The 27,373-nt window shown below is 31.4% G+C and overlaps 4 protein-coding genes across 10 annotated transcripts in view; 2 read left to right on the forward strand and 2 right to left on the reverse strand.

The window, feature by feature from the left end:
* Nucleotides 1–9,721, forward strand: part of sws (patatin like phospholipase domain containing sws) — a 34,559-nt gene extending 24,838 nt beyond the window's left edge. For 3 of the 7 annotated variants that reach the window (XM_085192485.1, XM_085192492.1, XM_085192488.1), the window contains 7 exons: nucleotides 2,113–2,229; nucleotides 3,359–3,479; nucleotides 3,742–3,832; nucleotides 4,184–4,392; nucleotides 4,840–4,984; nucleotides 5,412–5,462; nucleotides 6,811–7,041. In XM_085192485.1, the coding sequence (XP_085048611.1) occupies nucleotides 2,113–2,229; nucleotides 3,359–3,479; nucleotides 3,742–3,832; nucleotides 4,184–4,392; nucleotides 4,840–4,984; nucleotides 5,412–5,462; nucleotides 6,811–6,918 (842 nt within the window). In that variant the 3' untranslated portion in view covers nucleotides 6,919–7,041. Of the gene's footprint in view, nucleotides 1–2,112; nucleotides 2,230–2,753; nucleotides 2,871–3,358; nucleotides 3,480–3,741; nucleotides 3,833–4,183; nucleotides 4,393–4,839; nucleotides 4,985–5,411; nucleotides 5,499–6,810 lie in introns of all 7 variants that reach the window. The other 4 variants (XM_085192491.1, XM_085192486.1, XM_085192490.1 and 1 more) reach the window with 4 other exon arrangements.
* A 189-nt stretch (nucleotides 9,722–9,910) lies between these two features.
* On the reverse strand, nucleotides 9,911–12,669 carry LOC146534836 (uncharacterized). Its single transcript, XM_085193623.1, has 3 exons — nucleotides 12,555–12,669; nucleotides 11,387–11,562; nucleotides 9,911–10,967 (listed from the first exon to the last, which is right to left on the reverse strand). The coding sequence occupies exons 1-3, from the start codon at nucleotides 12,667–12,669 to the stop codon at nucleotides 9,939–9,941; spliced, it is 1,320 nt and encodes a 439-aa protein (XP_085049749.1). The 3' UTR covers nucleotides 9,911–9,938.
* Nucleotides 12,670–13,262: 593 nt separating this feature from the next.
* CCDC151 (Coiled-coil domain containing protein 151) lies at nucleotides 13,263–21,759 on the reverse strand. Its single transcript, XM_085193112.1, has 12 exons — nucleotides 21,593–21,759; nucleotides 20,960–21,159; nucleotides 18,548–18,727; nucleotides 18,369–18,457; nucleotides 17,900–17,996; nucleotides 17,531–17,711; nucleotides 17,252–17,365; nucleotides 15,396–15,573; nucleotides 15,183–15,327; nucleotides 14,622–14,771; nucleotides 13,932–14,055; nucleotides 13,263–13,752 (listed from the first exon to the last, which is right to left on the reverse strand). Exons 1-12 carry the CDS (start codon nucleotides 21,696–21,698, stop codon nucleotides 13,637–13,639), a joined length of 1,680 nt encoding a protein of 559 aa, XP_085049238.1. The 5' UTR covers nucleotides 21,699–21,759; the 3' UTR covers nucleotides 13,263–13,636.
* A 521-nt stretch (nucleotides 21,760–22,280) lies between these two features.
* N (neurogenic locus Notch protein) overlaps nucleotides 22,281–27,373 on the forward strand; it is a 125,454-nt gene continuing 120,361 nt past the window's right edge. Inside the window, exon 1 of the mRNA XM_085192409.1 lies at nucleotides 22,281–22,613. Within this exon, the coding sequence (XP_085048535.1) occupies nucleotides 22,508–22,613 (106 nt within the window). The 5' untranslated portion in view covers nucleotides 22,281–22,507. The remainder of the gene's footprint in view (nucleotides 22,614–27,373) is intronic.

A 27,373-nucleotide genomic window follows, 5' to 3' on the forward strand; every position in this document is an offset into this window, starting at 1 on the left:
TTATGGTTTTTATAGAGAAAAAGTTTAAGAAAAAAATCACATTGTTACATATAAAAATGAAAGTTAACTATAAAATTTTATATTATTATATAGTTTTTATTAATACATTTAACTGAAAAAAAATCTACATAGCTTTTACGAAATCAATGAAAGTTTCATCAAAATGATAGTAATATTTTGTTCTAGCTAAAGTATGATAAATTTAAAACAAGTTTTAATTTCTTAAAAGATTATCACAATTAACACAACACATTCATGGACAGGAAATTATTGTGTGTCCTTATTTATTATTATTTGCTTCTTTATGCACGAACACTAACCCCCATATTGTTTTGGATCAATGGTTTTTAAAATATCATCATGCTATATGGGATATACTTATTTATATTTTATTAAGAAGAAAATATATAAACATACATTATATTATATTTAATATATTGTTATATATAAATGTGTTTTGTCAAAGCTAAAACAATATTCATAATCAAATATAATACAGATAATATTAAGAAACGTCACATTTGACAGTTAGGTTTTTTAATATTGATGTTAAATGCATGCTATTGAATAAGTTGCTTATACAATATCCTGCCGACCAGATGTGGCTATGTCGTGAATATACATAAACGTTTTTTATTTATTTTTTATTTGCGGATTGTCTATGCCATCATACGATTCTCAATATCTATGGTGGAACGACATCAGGACTTTGATGGAGGACATACAGATAAGATATCCTACGAAGTTAGAGCTATATAATTCCGCTACAGTGATTGTTTTTTTTTAATTTTGATCCCCTCATAACCACACTCACTTGCATTGATGTGTACGTCCAGTAAATGTTCTAAGTGTGTTTCTATACAAAGGAATATTTTTCAGACGAACCTATTGACTGTATACGAATCCGACATTTGTTTAGTGTTGTCATTGTTTATTTAAAATAAAAAAAAACGAGCGCTTGTGATTGGTTTACAAAATAACGCTTTCTTTGGGAGTTTCAACTTATCCAATGTCGGGTTGGATTTTAATAATATGATTTCACTCACGCCATTCATTATAAAAACATCCATCTTCATGTACGAGTATATGCATGAGTGTGGTTCTCCATTTTTTCTAATATCTTAATTTAATTCTCATCACTGTAGTCTGTTAGTTCGTCGTAGTTTAGCCTTTATGTATTTAGTAATTAGGTACGTTTTTCGCATGCTCTCGTATAGATGTAATTAATTGCACGTAAATACAACTATGTTTATCGTTTTCGGGAAAATTAGGAATTATAAATTGAGACGAGTCGTGGCGTAGGGGCTCAAGCGTGCGACTGTAAATGTAACAGGTTGTGATTTCGATTTCCACTTGATGAAACTATTAAATATTTTATTTCTTCGCTCTGGTAACAAGGCACAGCGCGATGTTCCGCCACTTAAAATGCAATACCTCCTTCTCTGCCTAAACTGCTATGTGCGGAATACAGCGCGAAACGAAAAAAAGAAATACTAGAAAATTCGTATAGTTTCAAATTAGGGACCTATTTATAAGTACTAAGTACAGCATGACGCTAAAAATCTCCCTTCTATATTTTTTAGTGTTACCATATCCTGGCATGTTTTATCATCTCCCATTGAATATGTTTTATACATCATTCATTTCATTTGTACAAGCTTTTTATATTGTCATTTATTTGTATGTAAATATTTTTTGGAATATTGAATATGGGTTAGTAGATATTTTTAAATATGTAAACTATTATAAAGAAATGTAGTAAATATTATTTCTTAATACAAGCATTTAATAGGGTATTTTTAAAGAATACGCCCATATTTCGTGAACACCGGTACTAGTACTGTAAATATATTTTTATACATGATGAGGTGTTTCTTTTTAATTTTAAATTATTCTCATCTATTTAACTCTTGCGAGCTGCTGGTTGGCTTCTCTTATCTCTTATCACAGTTTCCTTTCCATGGATTGTGTTAAACATCAATAATACACTAGTTCTTTCTATAAAACACTGGTTATGGGCACATAAATAGATCAAAATAAGTTGTTGCCACCAAATTATTAAAATTGGCAAAGTAAAATATTGAGGAAAATTAACTAGCGCGCGCGTCACAGGTTCCCTATGGCGTTACATACGCGCGTCGATGTCGCTGAGCGGGTATATGCCCCCCCTCTGCGATCCCGTAGACGGCCACCTCCTATTGGACGGCGGTTACGTCAACAATCTGCCAGGTAAACCAATCACAAAGCACCGTGCGCCACCATCGGATTATCGAATGCGTTCAAATTTGAATACTTGGTTGTGATTGGCTGAGTGTAAATATTTTACTTTTTTTTGTTTTCCTTTTGGTGGCAGTAAGGTAAAGGTTTTGCTTGGTTCGATTTAATTGAAAGTTGGTGCAAATATTTTGAGCGGTTATTCAAATATAAATATGAAGAAATTTGAAATATTACGTCCAATAAAAAGTATTAGGGTAAAATAAACATAAATTTTGCATTTCGCATCGTGGTGTAGCACGCTAACTAATTCTTACAATTGAAATTTTAACTACGAAAAAAGTATTAGAGAATATATCAATATTTACTAATATTCAACACATTTAAGCAATGTTATCACAGTCTAATATTTACACTCAGTTAGAAAGGTAAGTAATGGCAACACTGGCACTTGTCTGGACAATTACTGGCAACACATAGCATCAGCTAGGTATCATATCCGATTGTTCAGACAAAATAGTGGCTAAGTGTTTGATTAGGCATGCTATGGAGGTACTGTCGGGCGTCGATGAGCATAGCTGGTATATTCCCGCCGATCTGCGATCCCATGGACGGCCATCTTTTGTTGGACGGCTGTTATGTGAATAATGTGCCAGGTTGGTGTGGTTTTTGATTTTTAGTCTAAATTTGGTTAAGATTACTTTAAGTTATTTCTTTGTGTTATTTTGTTATTTTTTAATTATACTTAATACATGTACACTTGGAAAGTTTTTGGGAAATTCAGAGTATACAATGTAAGTTAACATTACAATTTTAAAATTAAATTTGACTTCATTAACAGATCCTTTTGCAGATAATTGCGGATAATTTTGCAGTATGGAGGTTTAAGATATAGCTTTAATTTTTATTATTGGACGATTATTAACATATTTGAAAACTTTAAATATCTCATTTGTAACACCAGTGACAATTGCTAATTGTTTTTTTGAACAAATATCTTAATTATTTTGATTAGAAACATAGTACAGTAGAATTGGTTTGTAAATTTAAATAAAAAATAATATAAGACAGTAGAAAACATAGCAAAATTAATATTTGAACATTTAAACTTCATAAATTAAAATTTTAATTATAATAATTTCAGCGGACGTAATGAGATCTTTAGGAGCTAAACACATCTTGGCAATCGACGTGGGCTCCCAAGATGATACAGATCTGACAAATTATGGAGATGATTTGTCTGGCTGGTGGTTGCTTTGGAAACGGTAAGACATATTGTTTTTAATTTTACTTGTGAGGTGGCGTAGCGGTACGAAGTCTGCTCGTAAACGCGATGACAATGGGTTCGATTACTACTCAGGAGAAATATTTATTTTTACATTTCCCTGTCCCGGTAACAAGTTCCGCCAATCTACACCCAATATTGCAAAAAATAGATGGAAAGTCTTAACACTTATCTTTAGCTACTCTGTTATATGCTTGTATAAGTTGAAATCATTTTGAAAATATTCTTATATTTAATTCCAGATGGAATCCATTTACTACTCCAGTAAAAGTGCCCAACCTTCCAGATATTCAGAGTAGACTGGCTTATGTATCCTGTAATAGACAATTAGAGGTAAATTTTCTTGTTGAAAGTTAATAGTATTCCACAGATTAAAATATTATTTTAGTCTTACAACTACAAATAATGTTCCATGAAAATCTTTTGGACATATACAATGTGATCGATGGTGCTGGTGATCGATGAAAAATAGAAAACTTAAGAATGCATAATTAGCTATTAATATTAAATTCATTTTATTAATTAAAATTTAAATGTTATTATCAAACCAAAAAATAATAATAATTTTATTTTTTTTCTTATAAAAGCCTCTTGTAAGTCCAGTTTTGAACGTAGACCTCTTAGTAGGTTAGTCTGGCTAAAATTGTTGAATCAAATTTAATTTAATTTTAACAAAATTTACAGGAAGTGAAAAAATCTGACTATTGCGAATACATACGACCTCCAATAGATGCTTACAAGACATTACAATTTGGTTCCTTCGACGAGATCCGCGAAGTGGGCTACCGTCACGGCTCTGCGTACTTCGAGGGGCAGCGGCGCGGGGGCGGAGGAGGGGTCAGTGGTGCTGCTGCAGAGGGCAGGAGACATGACAACCAACCAGCTTTGACTGAGTAAGTCAGGTTTTATACTCACATGTTACAGTTACAGGTATAACATAATAATAGTAGCATTGTTGTCTTAGGTTTTGTTAACTAGTGATATATGGATAAATACCTGTTTTTAGCTTCACGCTGTATCCCGTACGTAGTAAGTTAAGCAGAGGGAGCCTAAGAACCTAGTGTTAAGGCACTTCTGTTCCCCATTTTCCGCCAAATTCTGGAGGCATTAGAGGCATGATGAATGAAAATGTTAAATATTTTATTTACTCAAATGTGAATCGAAACCACAACCTACCGCGTTAATTGCACGCTTATTATCCTGTGCCATTATTGGCCTCATTGTAATTACAAATACTAGCTACTTGAGCTAAAGAATAATCATTACCAGCATGCTATATCAGTTAAACGTAAATTAATATTTATGAGTGCACACTAAAAACGAGAGCTGTCCTTTTTCAGTTACACATTCACGGACTTAGCGCAAATGGTCTGTTCTGTGAGAACAGCTCGAGACGTCGACGCCGAATCGTCTTCTTCATCAGATTATGAGGATCAGAGGCACTTCGAGGGTTACGCAAGTGAACCCAGTGCTGGTATACTCGAGGTTAGTATTGATGGTTGTTATATTTTTGTTTTTTTTAAGCTTATAGAGTTTACAGTTGGGTCACTATGTTATAACTTCATTGTATTTTAAACTTGGATGTTTAGTTTTACAGTTATTTTGGAACAGATGTCAGAAGCATAATTGTGAATTTTAATTATATTTAGTTAATTAATGTTTTTCATTGGGAGATTGTTTTTTTTAATCTTACATTTTTGAAAAATAATTTTAACGTATATTATTTCAAAATCAAAAATAGTGTATAGAAAAAAATTAAATAAAAGGACAACATTTTATACACACTTTTTGCAAAACTATTCTCATAGCATTTATAACAGAGATTCGTTTTATAATATATGTAACTATTATTATTTATATATATTATTAATAGTAAAGATTATATTATTAAAAGAACTTGGGTGTATCGTAGATGTCGTCAAGCATAGAGGAGGGTGGGGCGTGGATCAGCGATACGGAACTGGTTTGCAAATATTGACCTGCACGACCTAGTATTTTGGTTTAAAATCATATTTCTTTTTATTTTTGGGGCATAGGTAGCTTATGTGTTATGCTTTGTGCGATAACGATTGTGTTTTTGTAGGTGATGTGACTAAATCATTTTTTTTTAGATATATTTTAATTTTTTTCTCTCTTGTAATCTTGAAAGATGAGAAAGAAGTAATTTATAACAAATAATATTTTATTTTACTTCCAAAATGTCATATCTTAATTATTAAGAAAAAGGATAAAAATCATATCTTGTATTTTATATCATATATTCGTCTACAATACTTATTATAATTTATTAAAAATCATTCGTTATCTGCATAAATATTTTTAGTATGTATAAAATTATAATTTTATGTTCCGATTGATATTTATAATTTTTTCTAAGCTTCAAATATCTAATTTACTAAAACTCGTGCGCTTCTTATTTGGATTCATTTGGACGACTGACAGTGTACATTTTTTTAAAAAATCTTAGACATAAGTTCAAAAAAGTTAGACCTGCATAATTTTCCGTAATTTATTCAAAGTTTTCTTTGCTATGATGGTATTTTATAATTGAAACTTTTTTTTATTGAATATTTATGCAATATATTATTTTTTATGAAGATTTTTTTAATTATAATTTTTTACCAGCATCATTATCAGGCAGGCAGGAACATAAAATTTAATAAATATTCGTATATTAAATACAGATAGTATAAAAAATATTTAACTAACTTCATGACGGCCACGACACATTGGCTGTATTGTATAGTTGTTGTCAATCTGGAATTATACTATGTTTTTTTATTTGTCTGTATGTCCTGAACCAGCTTACAGGCCAATATGTTGTATTAAAATATTTAAAACTAGAAAGGTGAACGGTGTTTACTGTTTGCTTTTTAATTTTCAATGTTAAAACAGATTATTGATGAATTACATATTACATTAGTTGATATAAAATTATCATATCGTTTGTTATATATCATTTAAAATGTTAAAATTGTTTTGCTTGTCAATAGGCTTTTTTGATATTATAGATTGCATTAACTTTAAAAAACATATTTTTTACCTTTCCTTAAAAGAAATATTGACGAAAATTATAATTATTGCTCGTATGAAAAAGGAAAATGTTTACAGAAGAAAGGACAAACTATTCCGTTCGTGTCAATATTTCTATTACACACAATTTATTTACTATTAGTAATATTTACCCATATTTATCGAGAGTACAATTTTATTCATATCATATTCATCAATAGTCCACAGCACTAATTATTTACATATTACATCAAATATTATTTTGAACATAAAACCTATAAATTAATAAATATTTACAGGAAGGGCTACGAGCTCGTCGTGTAGGAGGATCTCTTTCGCTGTCAGAAGATGAAATAGATTCGGAAGCAGAGGTCTACGACCCTCTTAACAAAAGAGGAGGTAGATGAGACCCGACCTTGCACGATTTGTGCAAGGCGTTGTATACATATGTGCAAGGTGAGAAGGAAAGTGTGAAAGTTGAGAGTATAAACGTGAAAGCTGAGGGTGAAAAAGTGAAAGTTGAAGAGGAATGTGTGAAATTTGGGGATGAAAATGTAAAAATTGAGGGGGAACGGGTGTAAATGTATTGAAATGTGATTAAATTGGTCTATGTTTTTCGGTTTATTAAGTTTTTGAAAAAAGGAAACTGTTTAGAATTTGTTAATATTAATTTATTTGGGCAATTTATCGTTCAATATATATACTGTGTGGTGAATATTTTTTAAAAATATTTTTTGCTTTTGTATACATTGATGCTATTGTATATAAATATAAATGTAATCCATACAAAATGTATGCAAAAATATTTTCACAAGGTAGTAATTGTAATGTTAATTTTAATATATAAATAATTAGAATTAAAAAAATTGTAGTATTCAATTTATAATATTATAATTTTAAAAAAAAACCTATTATGTAAAAAATACTTTTCGTTATATTTAATAAAAGTATTATACTGAGAATAATTGATGAATAAAAAAACATATAATAATATAAGTGTTTGAAATAAAATGTATTCAGGTAGAAAAGATAGGCTATTTAAAAATTATACTCTGGTGACAGTGATTACCACATAAAAATATACAGTATGCTAATAGTTTTTATAATGATTTGGATTTACAATTATGATAAAAAAGAAAGCATTGACACTTAGCCACTCTCGTAACTGTCTTATATACATATATTAGTTTAATAACTGTTATGCGCGCACAAGAAATAGTCTAAACTTAAACAAAAAAACGATGCTTCCAAAAGAAAAGTGACCTAACTCATAAAAATAAATAAAATAAAAAAATTTAAACATCTAATTTTACTAATATTAAAATATTATAGGTTTATATTAATATTTAAAGTTCTTCAATATGTATTATGTAGTAAATATTTACATTAAATTCACTAAGTAATACAGCTGATATCAATACTGCCAATTGGGAAAACATGGAATATTATGAACATGTTTCTTTTTTAAATAATTGAACTTACTACTAACGATAACTAATGTTCTTTAATTTTCTACAAATTATAATAAATTGTGAACTTATTATAATTAGAGAAATGGAAATAAGATCCAGCTTAGCTCAAAAATTATTCTTTATCTTAGTACATGATTTCCAAAGAACATTGTGATGATATCAATATAATTTCGCTGTAGATAGCTTTTATTGGTCATTTTCCAAAAGCTATTAAAAATTACCGATACGGCAGATATTTTTTCTTCATATATTTATGTTGTACATAATTAATGTATACATCTATTAGAAAAAAAGAATTCGTGGTTATGCCAATTTGATACTGACAGCTTTAGGGTAGTTTATAAATAATTAAGCAATAATAGCAATGAAGTATTCTTTTTAGAATATTAGGTCTATTTTTAGATCTAGATCTACAATAATTAGGTCGAATATGTTATTATTGGAATTAATTCGTATTGATATTAGAATATCGTGCCATATACTTATGTGCGTAGTAAGGTCAAAATTGAAGAAAATCTAGTTATAATAACTATAGTAGAAAAAACATAATTACTAAACACTCTGTTATCTTCTAATCTATAATTTTGATTTTCTCAAAAAGCATAAAAATAAATAATCATTATCGGGCAGCTGGTATGTAATATTAATATAACAATATTCGTTTTTTTAATTGGGCGGAAAGCGAAAAATTGTTGTTTTAACAATAGGTTCTCTCTGTAAACTCTGTAATATGCGGGATACAAACTAAAAAAATATTATTAGAATTTAATAAAAAAATACAATTAATTTAACTTTTTTAAATCATAATGTAGTCATAATTTTTGTTATTTATTCCAGATTTTTTTGTTCCTAATAAGGTAAACAATAACCAGCATTCCCTTATAGAATTGTGTACTTAGATATTTTTTCCTTCAAATTTAAAATAATAGTAGGAAATTACGACTAGAGTATTGCAACGTAACTGACTGACATTGGCTTAATTGTAGATTTATATATCAGTTACAGGTATTATTATATTTCATTGCTTTCTCAAGATGTAAATAGGGAGTTTTAGTATACTTTGAATATTAATATTTTTTAATTAAAATATTTTGATTTCGTCGCTCTGATATAAGGAGCGGCGTTAAGTTCCACTACTCTCCAGAAGGTATTGCGTGTGAATATTTAATATATTCCTCGATTTGGTTCAAGGCAAATTGATTTTTTGCCAATCACGCAATGCTTCAAGAATAAGGTGGAAAATAGGGGACGGAAATGTCTTGATGGGAAAGGAGTATCTTAAACACTAATTTACCAGGTTCCCTGTCTACCCTAATATGAGTGGGATACAGCGTGAAGTAAAAAAAAATATACTTGGCTTTCTAAACTATGTATAGGAGATGAAAAAAAAATATTGGTAATTTCTAGACGTGTATAACTGTATAATTAAGCTGCTTCATGTTTTATTTTCTATCTACATATTATTCGTTATAGAACAAAAATAGCATTTAGAGAACATGTAAAAAAATTAAGCTATCTTAGTTCCAAAGTTTTTTTTTTAAAGTGAATACAGCAGCTTCTTTATAATATAGTAAATCATATAATATTAGTTTTTAATTTAGTGAGATTCGTATGTAACGGTGTATGACTGAACGTAGATAAGTTTTGCCAACAAAGGCACAAAAATGTATGAGTATTCAAATACCAAATCTCGATGTATAGTTAATTTCTTTGTCAATAAATGCTCAAACCACTTAAATGTTGTTTTATTTTAGTGTTTTTCTTAATAAATCGATTTATTTTTTAAAGCTTACTTTAATATAGTGTAATTTGCTGCGATCGATTATAGGTTTTCTTTTCCCAATTTTGTTTCTAATGAAAAAATAAAGATAAAATTTGATAATATGTATAATTTATTAAAAATCTCGTGAAAATTATTTAAAAAAAAATCAATAAAAAACACAAATACAGTAAGTCTAATGCCTATAAGACTTCCAATTGATTGCATAAATCAAATGTGCCTTAACTTTGCGCAGACGATCTAAATAATTATAAACGTTTACATCCTGAATGTCACCATCGTTTCTCATAGTTTCCACACCTTCAACAAAGATCGTCCTATAATTATGGCCTTGCTCAAAACCAGGGCTTGTGGTTTCAGTTGTGCCATCCCAATCCTCGTACGTCCTTATCCTGATTGCCTTGATTGTATCCTCCCAATGCCTTTTCAAATGATTCCTTATATCCGGACAGTCGCATAGATTGATCAAGACTTGCATTGACCGTATTTGCAATAATGGGCGATTGTGCATATAACACAAAACAATGAGACGTTTAGTTAAATCGTAGCAACATTCCTTAGCTCGCCATTTGGATCGAGTTGTTAGAGTAATATACTGTAAGAGACCTACAGCACTAATTCTCTCTTCAATTGAGGGTGATACCAAGAATGGTCTTAGCAGGAATACTAGGTCATTTATATCAGCTAGCTTCTTGCCGACTTCGTGTTTACATAACTGCGATAGGCAGTCCATAGCGCCGCACAAAATTTTTGTATCATCATGCTCTAAGAATTTCAACATGAATTGAAAAGCATTAGCCTTCAACTGCACTACCTGATCCCATTCTGCTAAATGTTCCAGTGTCTTCAAATGTATAACGACAATACCAATATGCTCATTTTTTATCATTTTCAATAGATTTTCGATTATTTTATTTGTTTTTAGTATTATTTCACAAGAACACCTATCCAAGCTTAATGTTTTTAAGGTATACGCCGCAGCATATCTTATTTCTCGTCGATCTCTCATGATAAGCCACATGAGATTGTCCAAAATTTCTTGGCGAGACATGATTTGTTTTCTCCCTTGGTGGTAATTAGCCAGTGACGTAAGAATCATACAAACTTTTTCGCGTACGACTGGGTCTATATGCGACATTAAGTCCATAAGACGGTACACTACGTGATAGTTTATAAGGAATGAGGCGTTTTCTGAAATTTGGACCTAGTTGGAAGTAAAATTGATATTAGTGACATACACACGATGGCACAGTTTGATATCGTCTCTGCACTCTGTTTTTTATATAGACACGAGAACCTGATAAAGTATCTGTATTCATTTAGATTTATGAACCAAGGCTGAGTGGAAAAAGAGGCAGGGTTACGACAAAGCATGAGAACACACCTCGCTCCCAGCAATGATGTATGAATAAACAAGTTAGTGGCAGAGGACGAGGCTAAAAAGGCATGGAAAATCTTAGCGTTTGGCTCTCCGCTTAATCTGGCTACTCCGCTAGGAATACAGCGAGAATCTTTTATTATGACACTTGTTACAAGGTGGTCTTATTCTAAATTCTTCCCAAAGTGAAAATCGTAATATACTGACTAAATATTTTTTTTCTTTGTGAAATTTTTATATCATACCTGATCCATTATACTATGCAAAGCTTGTAACTGTACTAAAGGTTCAGTCGAATGGAGATCTCTTATTAGAAGTTTGAGGCCGATCCGACCGAAGCCAAGGCTAGCTCTTGTTATATCCACATGTGGCGCGTATAACGACGGCTGCATGGACTCCATTCTTTTTGCTGGTGGTATCTCTAAAATATACTCTTCCGTTACAGTGTTACAGACGACGCACAAACGAGATTACAGGATTTAGGTAAAATAAAAAAAATCATATATAAGAAGGGTGGGGAGTAGTACGAAGAGAGGATTTCGAATCCCGTTCTATAATATAAATAGACTAATTACTCTCAAAATGCCTCCAGAATTCGGTGAAAAATGGGGGACCGAGTGTTTTAACACTAGGTCCCCTCTGCCTTCCCTGCTGTGTATGGGATATAACGTAAAGCTGATTTAATTTAATTTATATCTTTATTTATCAGCATAGACTACATTTTTTTATTTATTACGTTGATTTAAATGAATATAAAATAAATAAAAACATAATGTCCGTTGCCTTGATGCTAATGTGCGATATTGGAACGTGTCATGCTAATAGCTGTTGAATTTACTCAAATAACTGCATTTTAAATATAAAAATACAACATTTTTTTATAATTTACAAGATAAAGCATAAAATATTCCTGATAGTGTATCTAGAATATTGTTATTATATACATTGATATGCTAGGTATATATCTTTGAAAATCTTTAACAGTTAAACTGACAATTTCAACTATTTTTATATAGCGACGTTAAACTATACTACTATTAAATTACCGATCTGCATTACTTTTATTTTCTAATAATAATATAATTTAATAACAATATCTCTAGGTACATTTATTAAAAATAAAAAATAAAGTTTCAGCAAGTTCAATAAATGAAATATTTACACATCTATAGCAATTTTGTAGAAAAACATTGTTTAAAATGGTATAAGTTTTCTATTAATAAACAGATTGGAATAAAACAAAACTGCATATATATCGGTTAAGCCGTTTCTGAGTTAACGTGAACGCACGCACAAACAAACAAGCTTTTTTTTAATAAGTTTATAAGTTTTTAGTTTTATGTATTTTGTTATAAGTTTTGTATTTTTTTTTATTTTATTTTAAGTATTATATACTAGTAGATTACCACCAACCGGTATGAGGATCGAACTGCTTCTTTTCCATGGCCATATCAACCGCTTTGTTTATAACCCGAGGGTTCATAGCGCAGACCAGTTGCAGATACGAATTTTTGTGAGCACAAAACATGATTTTAAATAATTAATTAAATATATATAAAAAAAACTAAAAATATATACAAATATTCATTGTAAATTATTTAAAAATATATTATAATATATTTTATAAGCTAAGTGCTATAAATGATTTAACGTCAGAGGTCTAAAAGATAATATAGACATTTTGAAGTGGAATGCCTTGATTTTTAAATGCGTTTTAACAAAGAGTTTCCTATTGAATATAATTATTGTAAAAATTATATATTAATTCGTTTTTAATGAATTTATTTTTTTGTTTTTATTCTTTTAGCTTCACATTGTATTCTGCACTTAGTAGGGTTGATAGAGGGAACCTGGGAACCTGTAGTATACCGTCTTCACTACATATTAAACTATTAATCCTCAAAATTTCAGGAATCTGGAATCTGGGATCTCAGCCTAGGTTTTTGCAGCCTGCTCCGCTAGATGCGAGGTTTTTTTTATTTACATATTTTAATACAATATATTGACATTCCATTCTAATACTAAAAATAGACAAAATCAATAAAAGATTATTTAAATTTATTTATTTAAATGTATGCAGACATAAAGTAAAAACAAAGATATAATAGGCAGAGGTAATTAGTTGAGGAAAATCTAATATTTTTATTTTGTATGTTGGTGACGGAGAGGGTATCTGGGAACCTAACATTATGTGTTGATTGGCAAAATTCAACGCAGCACTTTGCCTTGTTACCAGAGAGGAGATGTAAATATTAAACATTTAAATTCTTCGAGTGGGAATCGAGCCCATAATCTGTTCTGAGGAGATGAAAATAATTCATTCCTTCGTGGGATTGGAATAATCGTAACCATAATGTGAACTGCGCCAAAATAGCCTTAAAAGGTATATTTATTAGATAAAAATCTATTAAATTGCCAATATTTACCTATTTTCTTTGATACTTAAAATAAATAGGTACCTAATATAAAAAATACAAGCCAAATACAAATATAATCTATTTCCTAGGATAAGGCGTGCGGAATCCCTTCCTCCTGCACTTAGTGTCCACGATGAGTTGCGCCTGTCTCTTCAGGTAGCAACGTGATGGTATATCCTCTTCTTCATCGGAGGCTAAGGGGTAAGAATATTTGATTAGTAAATTTTTTTAGGAATATATTTAAAGGAATATATTTAAAATTAAATCTAAAAATAAATAAACAAATCTGAAAAATTTAATTACTCCTTAAAATTATTTAACTAACTAGACTAGATTAACCACTATTAATTTTAAAATTGAAAAAAATACTTACGTGGAGCTTTCACAGGTTCTCTTGTAACTAATTCTTTATATGTGGGTATTACTTTATCTGATTCCTTCAATGTGCTTGGTGTTCGTGCACTGACTCCTGTCACTGAGGGGGCCCCGCTGGTCGTCTGTGATTGACAGGAAGAAATCTTTTAAACTCAATGTTTCATACAAATTACGTATATTTGTTTGCTCGTAGTAAGATGGGAGAAAACCTGGGAACCTTGTGTTTAGACACTCCGTTCTCAATAAGACGCTTACGTTCCGTATTTTTTTGTCGATACTAAATGATATTTAACAAGTGTTTATATTTTTTTTTAACTTAGCGTGAGTTACGTGAGTTACTCGTTTATATAATGAAATTTTTCGACGGAACCAGTAAAGAGACGCCGTTCCCCATGCACCGCCCAATTTTTGGAACAGCGCAATACGTGCTGTGTTACCAAAGCTAGCATCTAAAAATGATTTCTTTCTTGAAGTTTATTTTCTTATAATGTCTTGAGATAAAAACTTAGAAATATCACCCTAAATCTTACTTTGATAATATGGTAACTTATAACATAAAACCCCACAAACAGATCTATTAGTATTAAATTGTGAATAAAAGGAATAACAAATAAATAATTAAATCGGTACATATTTACTTTAATAAGTTCACATACTTTTAGACCTCTAAATTAAGATTACGACTTACATTTGAAGGTACAACGTGATCTCTCTGTTTCTGCGAGAGGAGAGCACTTTTGTTCCTAGCAGTGTTATATCTAGCAGAGAGTACGGTGAGAATCTCCGCAATGTCACGTGCTTCTGCTGTCCATTCAGGCATTGGTGGTTCACCTATGATCTGTTTAAAATTGTATTTCAATATGTAGGTATACATTTTATCACGTAAAATTATCGTCTGGAAACCGACTTTGAAGACAACCAGGTATTTTTTTACAGTTTTTTATGTGTTTCCTACTTCGCAATAATAAAACTCAGTCTCCAAATTGCACTACGATACGATATACGATATTATTCTAAAAAATCAAAAAATTAATCATCTAATCAGCTTTTCGACGTCCTCTGGACATAGGTCTCCCCAAAGAATTTCCACTCCGAAAGAATTCTCCTCAAAGAATTCACTTACAATAAATTTTAACACCTTTTTATATATTTGGAACCGTCCAAAAGGTAATTTCTTATTTTTTTTTTAATATTTCACCTTCCTAATTTAGAATAACAAAGTTTAAAAAAAATTAAAGAACACACTCACATCTAACATTTTACATAAATCGTACAGTAATCTCTTAATTTCTAGAAGAAACGTTTCCAGCTCATCACACTTCTTCTGCAACTCCGCGTACTCTTTTTCCTCAATTGCTATTTTTAACTTCAGTTCATTTATTTCCTCTTGGCCTCTGAAATTTTATAATATTTACTTTTAAGTCATAATAAAGAGAAGTAAAAAATGATGGAGAAAACATACTCATCCTTATCTTTGACAGATGCAAATTTATATCCTTCCAACTCCCCCATCAAAGTGGTCTGAGTTTGTTCCAATTGGAGCTTCTCTTCTTCGGTGGATTGTTGTAAATAGTTCAGTCGCTTGGACGTTTCGCGTTGAGCTCTGAACCTGTCGAATACTTCTTCTGGATCTGTTACACCTGTAATGAAATATTTATCATGTGTAATTGTATAATTATTTTATTTATATACTAGCGACCCTCTTGCGGCTTCGCCCGCTTTTACTACTGGATTATTCATATAATGTATGTTTGCAAAGCACTTAAGATAATGTGATAATTAATTAAACCCTAATGCAACCCGCATTTTCGTAGTTTCAATAAGGATATTCCAATTGTTTTACACAGCAAGGATTTTTTAGTAGGTACCGTAATTTTAAATCTGTGCTACTAATCTTTTCAAGTACTTATTAAAATATATTTAAATGACTATTTTAAACGGAAGAAATTATAAACAAAAATCTACCTACTAATAACTACTACAAAAAATGTAAAACCAAATATATCGCGCTGAAATAATACATTCAACTCCAATTATCCAATATGTGCAAACGCATCTAAATCTTCGTTGCTATAGAGGCAGGCGGGTTTTTTTTTTTCGAGCTTGTGGTTAATGCTGAAGAGGGTATTCTGTCCCTGATGAAAAGCAAGCACTACGTGGCTGCCTGTGAGGAAAATTAAATAGAATGCATCGGCCGGGAATTGAACCCGGGCCGTCCGCGTGGCAGGCGAGCATTCTACCACTGAACCACCGATGCGTGTAAGGCAGGAGGGCGCGGCGGACGCGCGCTTGTATAAGCATAGCGTCGCGAGGCGCGTTTCGCAGCAAGGATTTTTTGATATTGTAACAACTTCTAAAGTACTTATTAAAATGAAAAACAGAAAAGACAGTTTTGATCTACATTAAATGGCCAACGTAACTGATATACTTATTTATATGCTGAGAGTAAGGGATAAGTGAAACTTGACTCGATACAGTTGATGTGTGAACGGCGTGATGTGTCAATAATTAAATGCGTTTTTCTCTAAAACTATTCGCAATTTCGAAATAGTTTAAAAAGCAAATTTTATCTTCGTTTAACGTAGAAAATTAATAAAGTATTTTAAAGGATAAGGATTAATACCATTATGGAAAAATATCCCTCACAATAAAAAATATATTGAAATTACTATTTTTAGACAGAAATATGATCACTAAACGTTATTCTTAAAAGATACGAATATGCCATCGCGGACTTTTTTGTAGATCTTATTAAGAGGAACAATACTCCAGTACATTATTTTCATGTAGTACTTACCATTAAAGCAGCGCATGCGCCAAAGTGTCTCAGCGGGTAGGACTTTATACACATTTATCGTATTTATGTTAATTTACATAAGAATGTACAAATAATAAACTATATATAAACCTTCCCTGAGAAATACTTGACCTGACCTAATGGTGAAAACCGCGTCCAAATCCGTTGGGTGGTTTAGAAGAAGAAGAGTTAGAAAGTTCAGACAGACACAAAAAGCGACTTTGTTTTATAAGATATATAGGATATAGGATATAGGATATAGGATATAGGATACTTAAAAGTTTGTAAATCGTTAAAAATCTTTTTAATAATTTCTCACGGGACATCCTGCACATGGAAAGGACAGAGGGAAATTAGGAAGCTAGTGTTAAGACACTTCTGTTTCTTACATTCCGCCAAAATCTGGAGGCATTGGATCTTGGATGATGCAGTGGCGAAACTCAACGCTCAGATTTCCAGTCCCAGCTTCCCTCTGCCTATCCTTCTATGTGAGATACAGCATGAAGCTAAAAAAAATAAACCTGTTAGTTTCATTAGACGTTGAAACACTTCCTCCATTTGCGTGGCTGCCGAATGTTCTTCTGTGGCGGCGTCACCTTCAGTAGATCTTGTTGATTCTTGTCTTACAGGACGAACTATGAAATTACAAAGGATACATTGAATTAACTTAACAGACACATAAAAAAAGACAAATAAGCCAAATATTATTTATGTAAAAATTTTGTATATTATGGCTTTAGTATAATAATATTTTAAGCGAACGAAGCCGCGTTTGTGTTGCTAGTATAATATAAACATACGTGCAGGTGGGAATATCCTCTTCTCTAGTTTCTCTAATTCTCTCTTCCTCTCCTCGAATCTCTGCGCGAAGTACGCTCGTTCAGCTGACCGGCCGTGCTCCGCGTCGTGCGCGCGCGCTGCCTCAGCCGCTGTGGCCGCGGTGGCCCGGATACGCATATCTGCGGCTTCTTCGCGAACTATCTGCTTAAAATTATTGATATAATTAATATTTGTACGCATTATGCCTGAATTATATAAACATTTATCTGAAATTTTCAAATTAATTTTAAACAACTTACAAACATTACGAAATAATAACCAGTTCCAATAAAAGGTGTTTAAATTTATTATAATAAAAATAGTTTTACGTATTTTATAATAAAACATACCTCCAGTTTTTTTATTTCTTCTTTCTGCTTCTTTAAAATATCTTCTATCCTCGAGAGTGAGCTTTCAAATTTCACTGAATCTTCTATTAAAGCTTGCCTGTTAAATAGAAGAAAAATATTTACTCAGCCTTGTACATACTGATTATTTTATACGTAGGATGTTTCTGTATATTTTTAACATAAATGAAACCGTTGTGGCATAGTGACAGCGAAACTTACTTATTGATTGTAAACAAGACAGTTGCGGGTTGGAGTCCCACTTAGGGGAATAAATTATTTTCATTTTCTAGCTCCCGTAACAAGATAAAACGTAACTTTGACTACTAACCCTCAAGAAGGGGAAGTGGGGTTCAATGAGTCTTAACATTAGGTTCCCTCTGCCTACTCTGCTATTCGGCAAAACATTGCGTGAAGCTGATTTCTTTCAAAAAAAGTTTACTTTAGTAAAATTTATTTTTAATTTGTCAACCTGATAGAATAATATTTCTTCTTAACAAGTTCTGCTTCAGTCCATTGAATGAGAACTTTGTGAATTTCATTCTCTAAATGGGAGACATTCTGAAATTTACGCAATATAAAATAAGAACACTTAGAGAAATACGAGTATATGCAAGAAAGATTAATTCTTAATTTACAATCAAAACATACCTTTCTTGCTCGTGTCGTGATTTTTGATTTCACTAAATCACTTTTAGTACTTTCTATTAAAAGCTTTTCGTATTCCTTTTCTAAGTCGCGCAGTTTCTTCTTTTTGCTGCCTTTATCGTACTTCAATAGGTCTAACATTTTCCTTTGTTCTATTACTTTGAGGTCTAAATTGTGAATCAACTGAAATAAAATTAATTTTATGATCTACGCGACAGGTTCTGGGTTCGGTTCCCAGTTGAGGAAATGATGAAAAATTAATGTTTTCATTTAATCGCTGTGGTAAAAAGGCAGCACGCGGCGATGTGTTCCGCCACTCAACAGGCAATTCCTCTAGAATCTATAATTAATATTGTAACAATGGTAGATTAGTGTTTTTCTTACAATTGTTTTATGGTCTAGACCAGCGCGGAATGTCACTACGGTATTTATTATAATTACGGTATTACCGGGGTTCGATTCCTTCTAGGCAAAGGGAACCTACTGTGGTGGCAAAGTAGTAGTTGCCTAATTTTCAGTGTTATAAGTTCAGTATCTCGACACCAGAGCGAAGACAATGTAAGTATTAAATATTTAATTCAAAAAAAGATTTGATTATCAGAAAAAGTCATTGATATTTCTAAACATTGTAATTTTTTCTAGACAAGGATGTGGGCCCGTGGGGTGTGGTTGCTAGATAAGAAACGACATAATAGCTAACTAATACAAAATATTAAATTACATACCATAAAATGAATAAAATATTCTAGATGAATTTAACTGAATAATAAATTTTGACATATAGAACTTAAAAAAACAGACATTTGTTCCAAATTCAAAAATAATAGACCTTGAACTTTCAATTTGAATACTAAAATCACTAAAATTCACATTTGTTGGACACGTTGGTCAAACATTTACAAAATTATAATTTTAGATACTCGGAATATTCACCAAAAAGCTTCTTCTGAAGAAGACTTCTGTAAGAAAAGGAGGTTATCAATTCTCTTCGACTGTATTTTTTTTTAATTTTTTTTTTTATTTTTTTTTAATGTTTGTTACCTCATAACTTTGGACTGGGTGAACCGATTTTGAAAATTTTTTTTTCGTTTGTAAGCTTCACCAGCTTCCCGAATGGTCCCATTTTTTTTTGGTCCATGTCTGACAATGGCATCTATGAGAAAATCACATAAGTCTTAAATTTGCATTAGGTATGTGCGCGACAAATAGACGAATAACTCAATGTCGCGCCGACCGATTTTGATGATTCTTTTTTTATTTGAAAGGATACACTTCAAGGATAATTTGGTGAAAGTTTGGTTAGGTTCCGATTATGGGATCCGGTGAAAATTTGGAAAGTTTGTTTTTTTTTGGTAAAAAATTGATTATACTGTAATAGTTAAATAAACAAGCAAAAACTTTTTAAATTGATGTCAGAGGTGAGATTCCTGATCGTTGCATTTCTTTTCAACCAACCTCAAAAAAGAGGATGTTCTCATTTTCAACCAACTTCAAAAAAGGGAGATTCTCAATTCGCTTGAATACTTTTCATGTATGTTCTTGTCAATATACCAAAATGTAACTTTGCACAAAAATAATACCTAATTAAATAAAGTTTTACATAGAACAATCACAACCACTCGTTGACAACCACTACCACCACCATCACCACTCGTTTAAGAAGCATCATTTTAAGATCTACCCATCACTAAAACATCGACTTCAAAATTATAAAATCTTTATATAATTATTTTTCACTTTTTAGTTCGTTGTGTTAGAAGTCGGTTTTTGTTTTTGTTAAAAATTAATTAGGTATATTTTTAATTATAAAAGTAAGGTCAGTTTTTTAATTAATTGTGTAGAATATTGGGAATAATTCATATATTTTTCTAAAGTTTCATATAACAAAATACCACACTAAGTAATAAATTCACATAGTCGTTCAATCTTATTCGAGTTTCAACTATACCTAATAGTTAAAAATAAAAATCTTACAATAAAATTTCTAGTGTGGAAAGTGATGATAGTAATGTTATTTAAGATAAAGTATTTTTTTAGCTTTACGCTGTCTCTTGCATATAGCAGGGTTCGCAAAGGGAACCTCAGAAACCAGTCTCTCCGTTCCCATTAAGACACTTTTGTCCCCCACTTTCCGTCGATTTTCTGAGGCATTGCATGTTGAGTGCCGGAATTTAACGTCGTTATTAAAGGGATTAAATAAAAATATTAAACCGCAATTAACCGCTCCCTTGTAATCCAGTAAATCATTGTTAAAATTAAATATATATATTTTTTTCTGTTTTAGTTAGACACAACTCTAACGTCTTGTTATCAGAGAGTGAAAATCAAAATAATACATTCCCCGAATCAAAATCGAACCCCTAATGTTCGTTCGTTCGTTCGATACAGTCAGTTGGCCTCTCTCTACATACTTACTTGTTCCGAACTTTTGTTGCCAATTGGACAGACATCGTTCAGATACTTTTTGACCTGTGCCTCTTCGTCCCCCACTATCTCTCTCGCCTGTGCGAGCTCCAATAATCGAATTCTTATTTCTTTTTTCAGTGTATCTATTAAATCACTGTTTTGTTTTTTCTCAGCTTCATTTTCCTCGTAGTTAGATTTTCTTTGACCCTCTTTAATGTTAAAGTTAGTTGATAAAAAGTTTAGTTTTCATATATGTACTTAATCTGTTGTGGTAAGCATATTTTCTGGCAAAGTAAGTTCCCATATTCTTAGATACCAATACCATACCAATACCTTAGAGAAATAATTTAGCAGTAACTAGTGGAAAGCATGTAATGGTAAAATATATAGAACCTATTAAAAATCATAATTTGTGCTAACTAACTAAAGTAATTTTTATTTTGATCATTTAGAGTTGCTGGTTCAAATGACAAATCTCTTTCCCAGTAGCAATTTTAATAACTAAATTACGAATGTCGTTTCGGTATTAAAATAATCTTTACCTAAATAAAAGTTAATATTATTCAGTGCATTAAGTATTTCGTACGTTTCGTTACGTTTTCCTATATATTTTTGTGTATATCTAACAATTAATTATTTTACCTGACAACTGTATTTTCTTTTTAACTTCAAATATTTTTGTGTTTATCGTCGTTAATTTATCTTCTGTTTCAATTTCAAAAGGATGCCTTTGATAGCACGTAGCCATTTCTTCAATTATAGTCAAGTTAAGTATAGCCAAATGAAATTTATTAGAAGAAAACTTTAAGTAGTCTTATTTCTACAAAGCTGGGTAAAAGCTCAACGACGATATCGATTTAACAAAATGTAACGTGTTGACTTAATACAAACATACAAAACAATTAAATACGAATGTACGTTACAAAGTAATTATTATTATAAGTTTAACGGACTAGATAATAATATTCCCCTCTCTAATTCCAACCCCTATATTATTATAAAACACTAACGCCATCTGTGCTTCTAGTATGGAACCACTAAGTCCGAAAGCTCCGCCGACTAGTGTTGAATTGCATGATTTCTCCATTGAATCAACATTCCTTCGCGTATCGATGTATGTGTGAGTGTTTGCGTTCTCACGGATTTTTAGGCCAAAACTCGCTATTAAATAAAAGAAATAACTTATAAATAGTCCCAAAATATAAGTTTTAACTAATTATAGTAGTTTTAAAGATTGATAATTCAATTTAAAAGTGATAAAAGGGTGCGCGCACGCACACAAAGCTAGTGTCCGCCATTTTGATTTACCGTACACAGTGTATTTACGAACAAAGCCGTCAGATGCTAGCAGGACGCGGCTGCGCATGTGTCTACCGGGTTTACGTTACATTTAAATATATTTTACCGCTAAAATGATTAGTGCACAAGGATTCTCAACGTAACAACAGTTCAAAAACAAAATGAAGTGCCAGTTCTTAGATTTAGTACCGTGAAGTGTTGAATTGTGTGCCAAACAACATAGAAATAGGAAAATAAATGTGTGTGATCCATGTGTGAATGTTGTGCTTCAAAATGTGGTCAAGAAACTTTATTCCGGATTATGGGATTAAAATTATATCTATTTACATTCTGCTGTCGCTGACTGCGAATTTACATGTAGAAGGTAAGTGTTGTTTTGGAAATACTAAAGCTTATGAAAGCGCGGTGTAACACGGCCGCGGTGTGTTGACGCGCGAATGTATCGAGCTTTCGATGTATCGCGGAGCTTCTCTAAACGGCCGGGTTACTTTCGTTCTCACAGTTTTGTAGAACTTGTGTAACTTGTCGTTTAAAAACTGGAGTGTAGTGGCATTGCGTTTTTCTATACATTTTTAATTACACCGCATCTGTTGTTGCGTATTAATTATAATGTTTGTTCGTGTGTAAATGCCCTTATTAGACGTTTATGTCTAGTTTTATACAATTGTTTTTATATGAAATAAGGTTCCTTTTATATTTAACTTTTCAACTTTTTTAATTGTTTATTTAAATGAATGAATTTAACGTAAATTGATTGTAATCTCTTAGATTTTCAATAATTATCTCAGTATCGATTATTTCAAGCTAAACGGTGTTTATAATTGTTCTTAATTCACTAATAATTAAACAATACTGCTAAAACAATAGCTGTAGTGCTTATACTTTTGTTTAAACATAATTATAATGGTAATTAAAACAAATGACACTCCAAGCAAGCGATAGTGTTATATTTTACGATTCAAATGAACTAGATAATATATTTCACAATAACTTATCCCTAGAAGTCTTTACCTTTCATAATATCGAAGGTCGCTAGGACCTTATTTACAGGTTTCTTATTATTAAGCATTTTGTATAAAGTACGTATAAATAGAAAGTAGTGTTAAATTACTCCGTCTTCCACTTACTACCCTTATAAGAAATGTCGCGCTTACTCCTAACTCACTTAACGAACATAATATATTAGTTTTCCCGTGATCCAGAATCGAACTGACAACTATTATAACATCTTATATACATTTCCCGATTAATCCCATACAATAAAAGCTATTTACGCCCTTCAAAACATTACTATTCCTAGCACCTAGCGTAGGGTCAAATAATATATTTATAATGTTCTAACAAGGACACTCTAAGCCTAGATTTAGAGATAAGAACGACTAAGTACAGAGCGACGAAGCTAGCACGACGTTCACAACAATCTAGTTGGAATACAAATCGTTAAATTTCTGTATTAGTATTCACTACCATCGTTACACGATTTCTGTCGTCGGGACCACGATGGTACATTTTGAATATTGATTAAAACTCATCTGACTGCTTAGATGGACTTTTTTGGTGATAATAGTATAGAAAGTTGGTGTTTTTGTTCTATATTCTAGAACCGTATTTTGTTGTTGTTAATGTTGTTTTTGTTGTCTTGTGTGTGATACAAAGATTTTCAATTTTGAGTGATAGAAAGTATGAAAATTGTTTAAGTTTAGCAAATTTAAGTGAAACAAGATTTTTTGTTGATAAATGGTGTTTGTTTATGTAATACAACACTGTTTTTATTGAAAATTATTAGTAAAACTAACAAGAAAAAAATATGAATCAAGTTTTATTTTACAAAATGAATTAGAAACCCTAACAATATATTCAATAAAACAAAACTAAAACTACCTAAAATCAGTTAAACTAAAAATTCCTAACAAAAGTGTATGTATGTATGTCTGTATAGTTATAACACCTAAAAGAAATAATAAAACTCTATACACTGGTGTAAGATGTATCAAATGGTATGTCTCATATTGTTAAAACATGGCGACCGCACCAGTTTAAAACAATCGCAATTAACAGTCAATTGTCTGATGCGGCGAATTGATGTACTTGCTAGGGTTGACACATTTTAAAGATTTTTTGAGGGTAGGTAGGGGGAACCTGGGAACCCAGTGTTAAAACATTCCAGTCCCTTGAAAGCATTGCGTGTTGAGTAATGGAACTCAAAGCGGCGCTTAACCAAGTTACCGGAGCGAAGAAAGAAAATGTTCATTTCTTCGCTTTTAGTACTCGAAAATTCAGCGGAAAATGGGGAACGGAGTATTTTAACACTAGGTTCTTTCTGCCTACTCTGCTACAAGCGGGATACAGCTGAAGCTGAAAAAAAAAATTAAACCTACTTTATTCATATCACTCCACAAAATTCTGAGTGACACGCTTCTCCAATCGATACGCTTTGTTTGCTTACAATTGTTAAGCATTCTGCCGTAGCCATGTGCGTACGTTATCTATAAAAAAAACATGGGGTTGACAATAATAGTATTGTAGGATACTACAAGGGAGATGTCTGTACGTTCACGCTTTAATAAGATTTTACTTATATAGCATTATATCCTACATAATATAAAATAAAGATGATATTTTAGTAACTTAAAGATTGTTTTATATGTTGATATATTTTTTTTATCCAATAAATATTATAATAATATCTAGTGACATCCAGTATCCACACTTTTAAATTCCACGTTCTAGTTTATTAACATATTTTTAAATATTGATAGTTCCATGGTGAGTTAAAGTAATAAAATATATTAATTTACATCTTAAAAATATTAAAATTATAATTTTGTATATATTTTTTGCATTCCCGTTGACAACCCTAAGCGAGGTCTGTGTCACATATAAATCTCAACTAAGAAGCTTGGAGTACCAATTTCTTACTTAATATTTTGCATACTTTATGAGTTACGTTTGCCAAACGATTTTGAGCTTTATTTCTATGATAAAATCAACTATCTCATGATTGTTGCGTGCACAAGAAATAAGTAATATGCCAATCTAGGTCTGTCATTCTTTGAAGTCTTTAGGTTTTTGACTTTTGAACTCGGCTATTTGAATGGGATTTTTTTTCTAAAACATTGTATTTATATAACTGTTAGTTAAATAGTATGTGTGCTGAAAATGAATCATTTAGTGGGTTCAAATACCTAACAAATATCTTTGTGGAAATAATTACATTAACTTTGAGAGAATCATTTTCCAGCTTCACGCTTTATCCCGCTAAATAAAATGAGGCCAGTCTTGCATGAGCGCACCTATGTGACTGTAAAGACAGGTGTGGGTTCTATTCCCATTTGAGACAACAAAATATTTAATATTTTCATTTCTTCGCTCTGGTGTCGAGGTAAAGCGCGGCGTTGATTTTCGTCACTCAACATGCAATATCTCAAAAAATCACTGGAAAATGTTCTTTCTGCCTAACGAAAAAAAAAAGAAAAATAGGGTGTTAGTAATACAAAATATTTAACAAAGGTAACCTTATTCAATTATACATGCATTGAACATTTTTCTTTCTATTTACTATTTAAACTAAAAATCATATTATTACTTCCAATCGATTAAAACTATGATTCCAAGTAGACGCTTTAAGTAACTTTAATTACTCAAGCAATAAAATCTATAGATATTTGGACCACACACTACCTTTACACTGTTTAAAATATATTCTGTAACAGTTTTTCTCATTACTTAGCCTTCTTGGGCGAATCGAGACCGCTGACCGGTTCTTATATCATTCTAACGATTGCCCAAACATCGATTATAAAATATTAATCATTTGAGTTAAGTTTTAACTGTGTAGAGTTAATTATGCATATCGTAAAATCGATGTTTGTAAGAAACTATCAATTGTAATTGTTATTCTTAATATTGAATTGATGGCAACATCGAAATAATGTTTTTTTTGTGAATAAAAAAATGGCGGCGAAGAAGAACGTCTCTCTTAAAATTTTACAATTTAGAATACTTAATTTTTATTCAGGTGCAGGACCAAGCGTGTGACTGTCTTGTGGGTTCGATTCCCAGAGCGAAAAAAATGAAATATTTAATATTTTCAATTCCGCCACTCAACATGCAATGCCTTCAGAATTTGGCAAAAAGTGGGGGGCGGAGTGTGTCAACACTGGCAACACAGACTCCCTCTGCCTATCCTGTTAAATGCGGGATGCAGCGTGAAGCTAAAAATATAAATAAAGTAAAATCTAGTTAAAAATGGTCTTGATGGTCAGAGATTATCTCAATTATATTATAGCTAATATTCAAGTGTAGTAGCCACAGTCTTTAATAAACCTTATTATTATATAATAAAAAACATAATAACCACGTCGCTTGTAAAAATAACTTTGTTCTTCAAACAAGGACCTATTTATATACAAGTAGGTATGTTTAAAATATCGAACGTAAATTGGAACGCTAATTAGGAACTGTAAAGCAATTTCCCCTCATTACACCATAAAATCATTTTATACATGTTTTAGTATACTGTGTCGGCTTTTTTAATATGTAATTTTGAAATAATACTCAATTTTGTCGGATGTATCCCGCATATAGTAGGATAGGCAGAAGGAATCTTTGTAGTTAGTGTTAAGATACTCCGTTTCCTATTAAGACACTTACGTTCCCCAATTTCCGCCGAATTCTTAAGGCATTGCGTGTTGATTAGCGGAACTCAACACTAGGTTTTGGAGTCGTTGTCAGAGCGGGAAAATGAAATATTAAATATTTTATTTCCTCGTATAGAAATCGTACTCCGAACCGTCGCGCTTACATTCACACATTTGTACCCCTGCGCTACGACGCCCTCATGTGTATATTCAAATTAATTTAATTTCTCTGCTTTGGTAGACAAAGCACGACGTTAAGATCCGCTTAAGACGTAATGTCTCGAAAATCCCATTTTAATTTTAAGACATTCCGTTAAGATATATTATTATAATATTTAATAGATACCTATTAACCACCTATCATGCGGGCATATTGTATGAAAATCATTTTGAGGTTTCTTATACCGTCGTTTGAGACACAGTTTTTTTATTTTATTGTTGAATCCACTTAGGTATTGTATGGGAAATATTATTTTCTCATGCG

The sequence above is a fragment of the Heliconius melpomene genome, chromosome 11 (assembly GCF_056956725.1).
Source record: "Heliconius melpomene rosina isolate 202511_hmr_F chromosome 11, ASM5695672v1, whole genome shotgun sequence".
In the NCBI taxonomy this organism is placed as follows: domain Eukaryota; kingdom Metazoa; phylum Arthropoda; class Insecta; order Lepidoptera; family Nymphalidae; genus Heliconius; species Heliconius melpomene.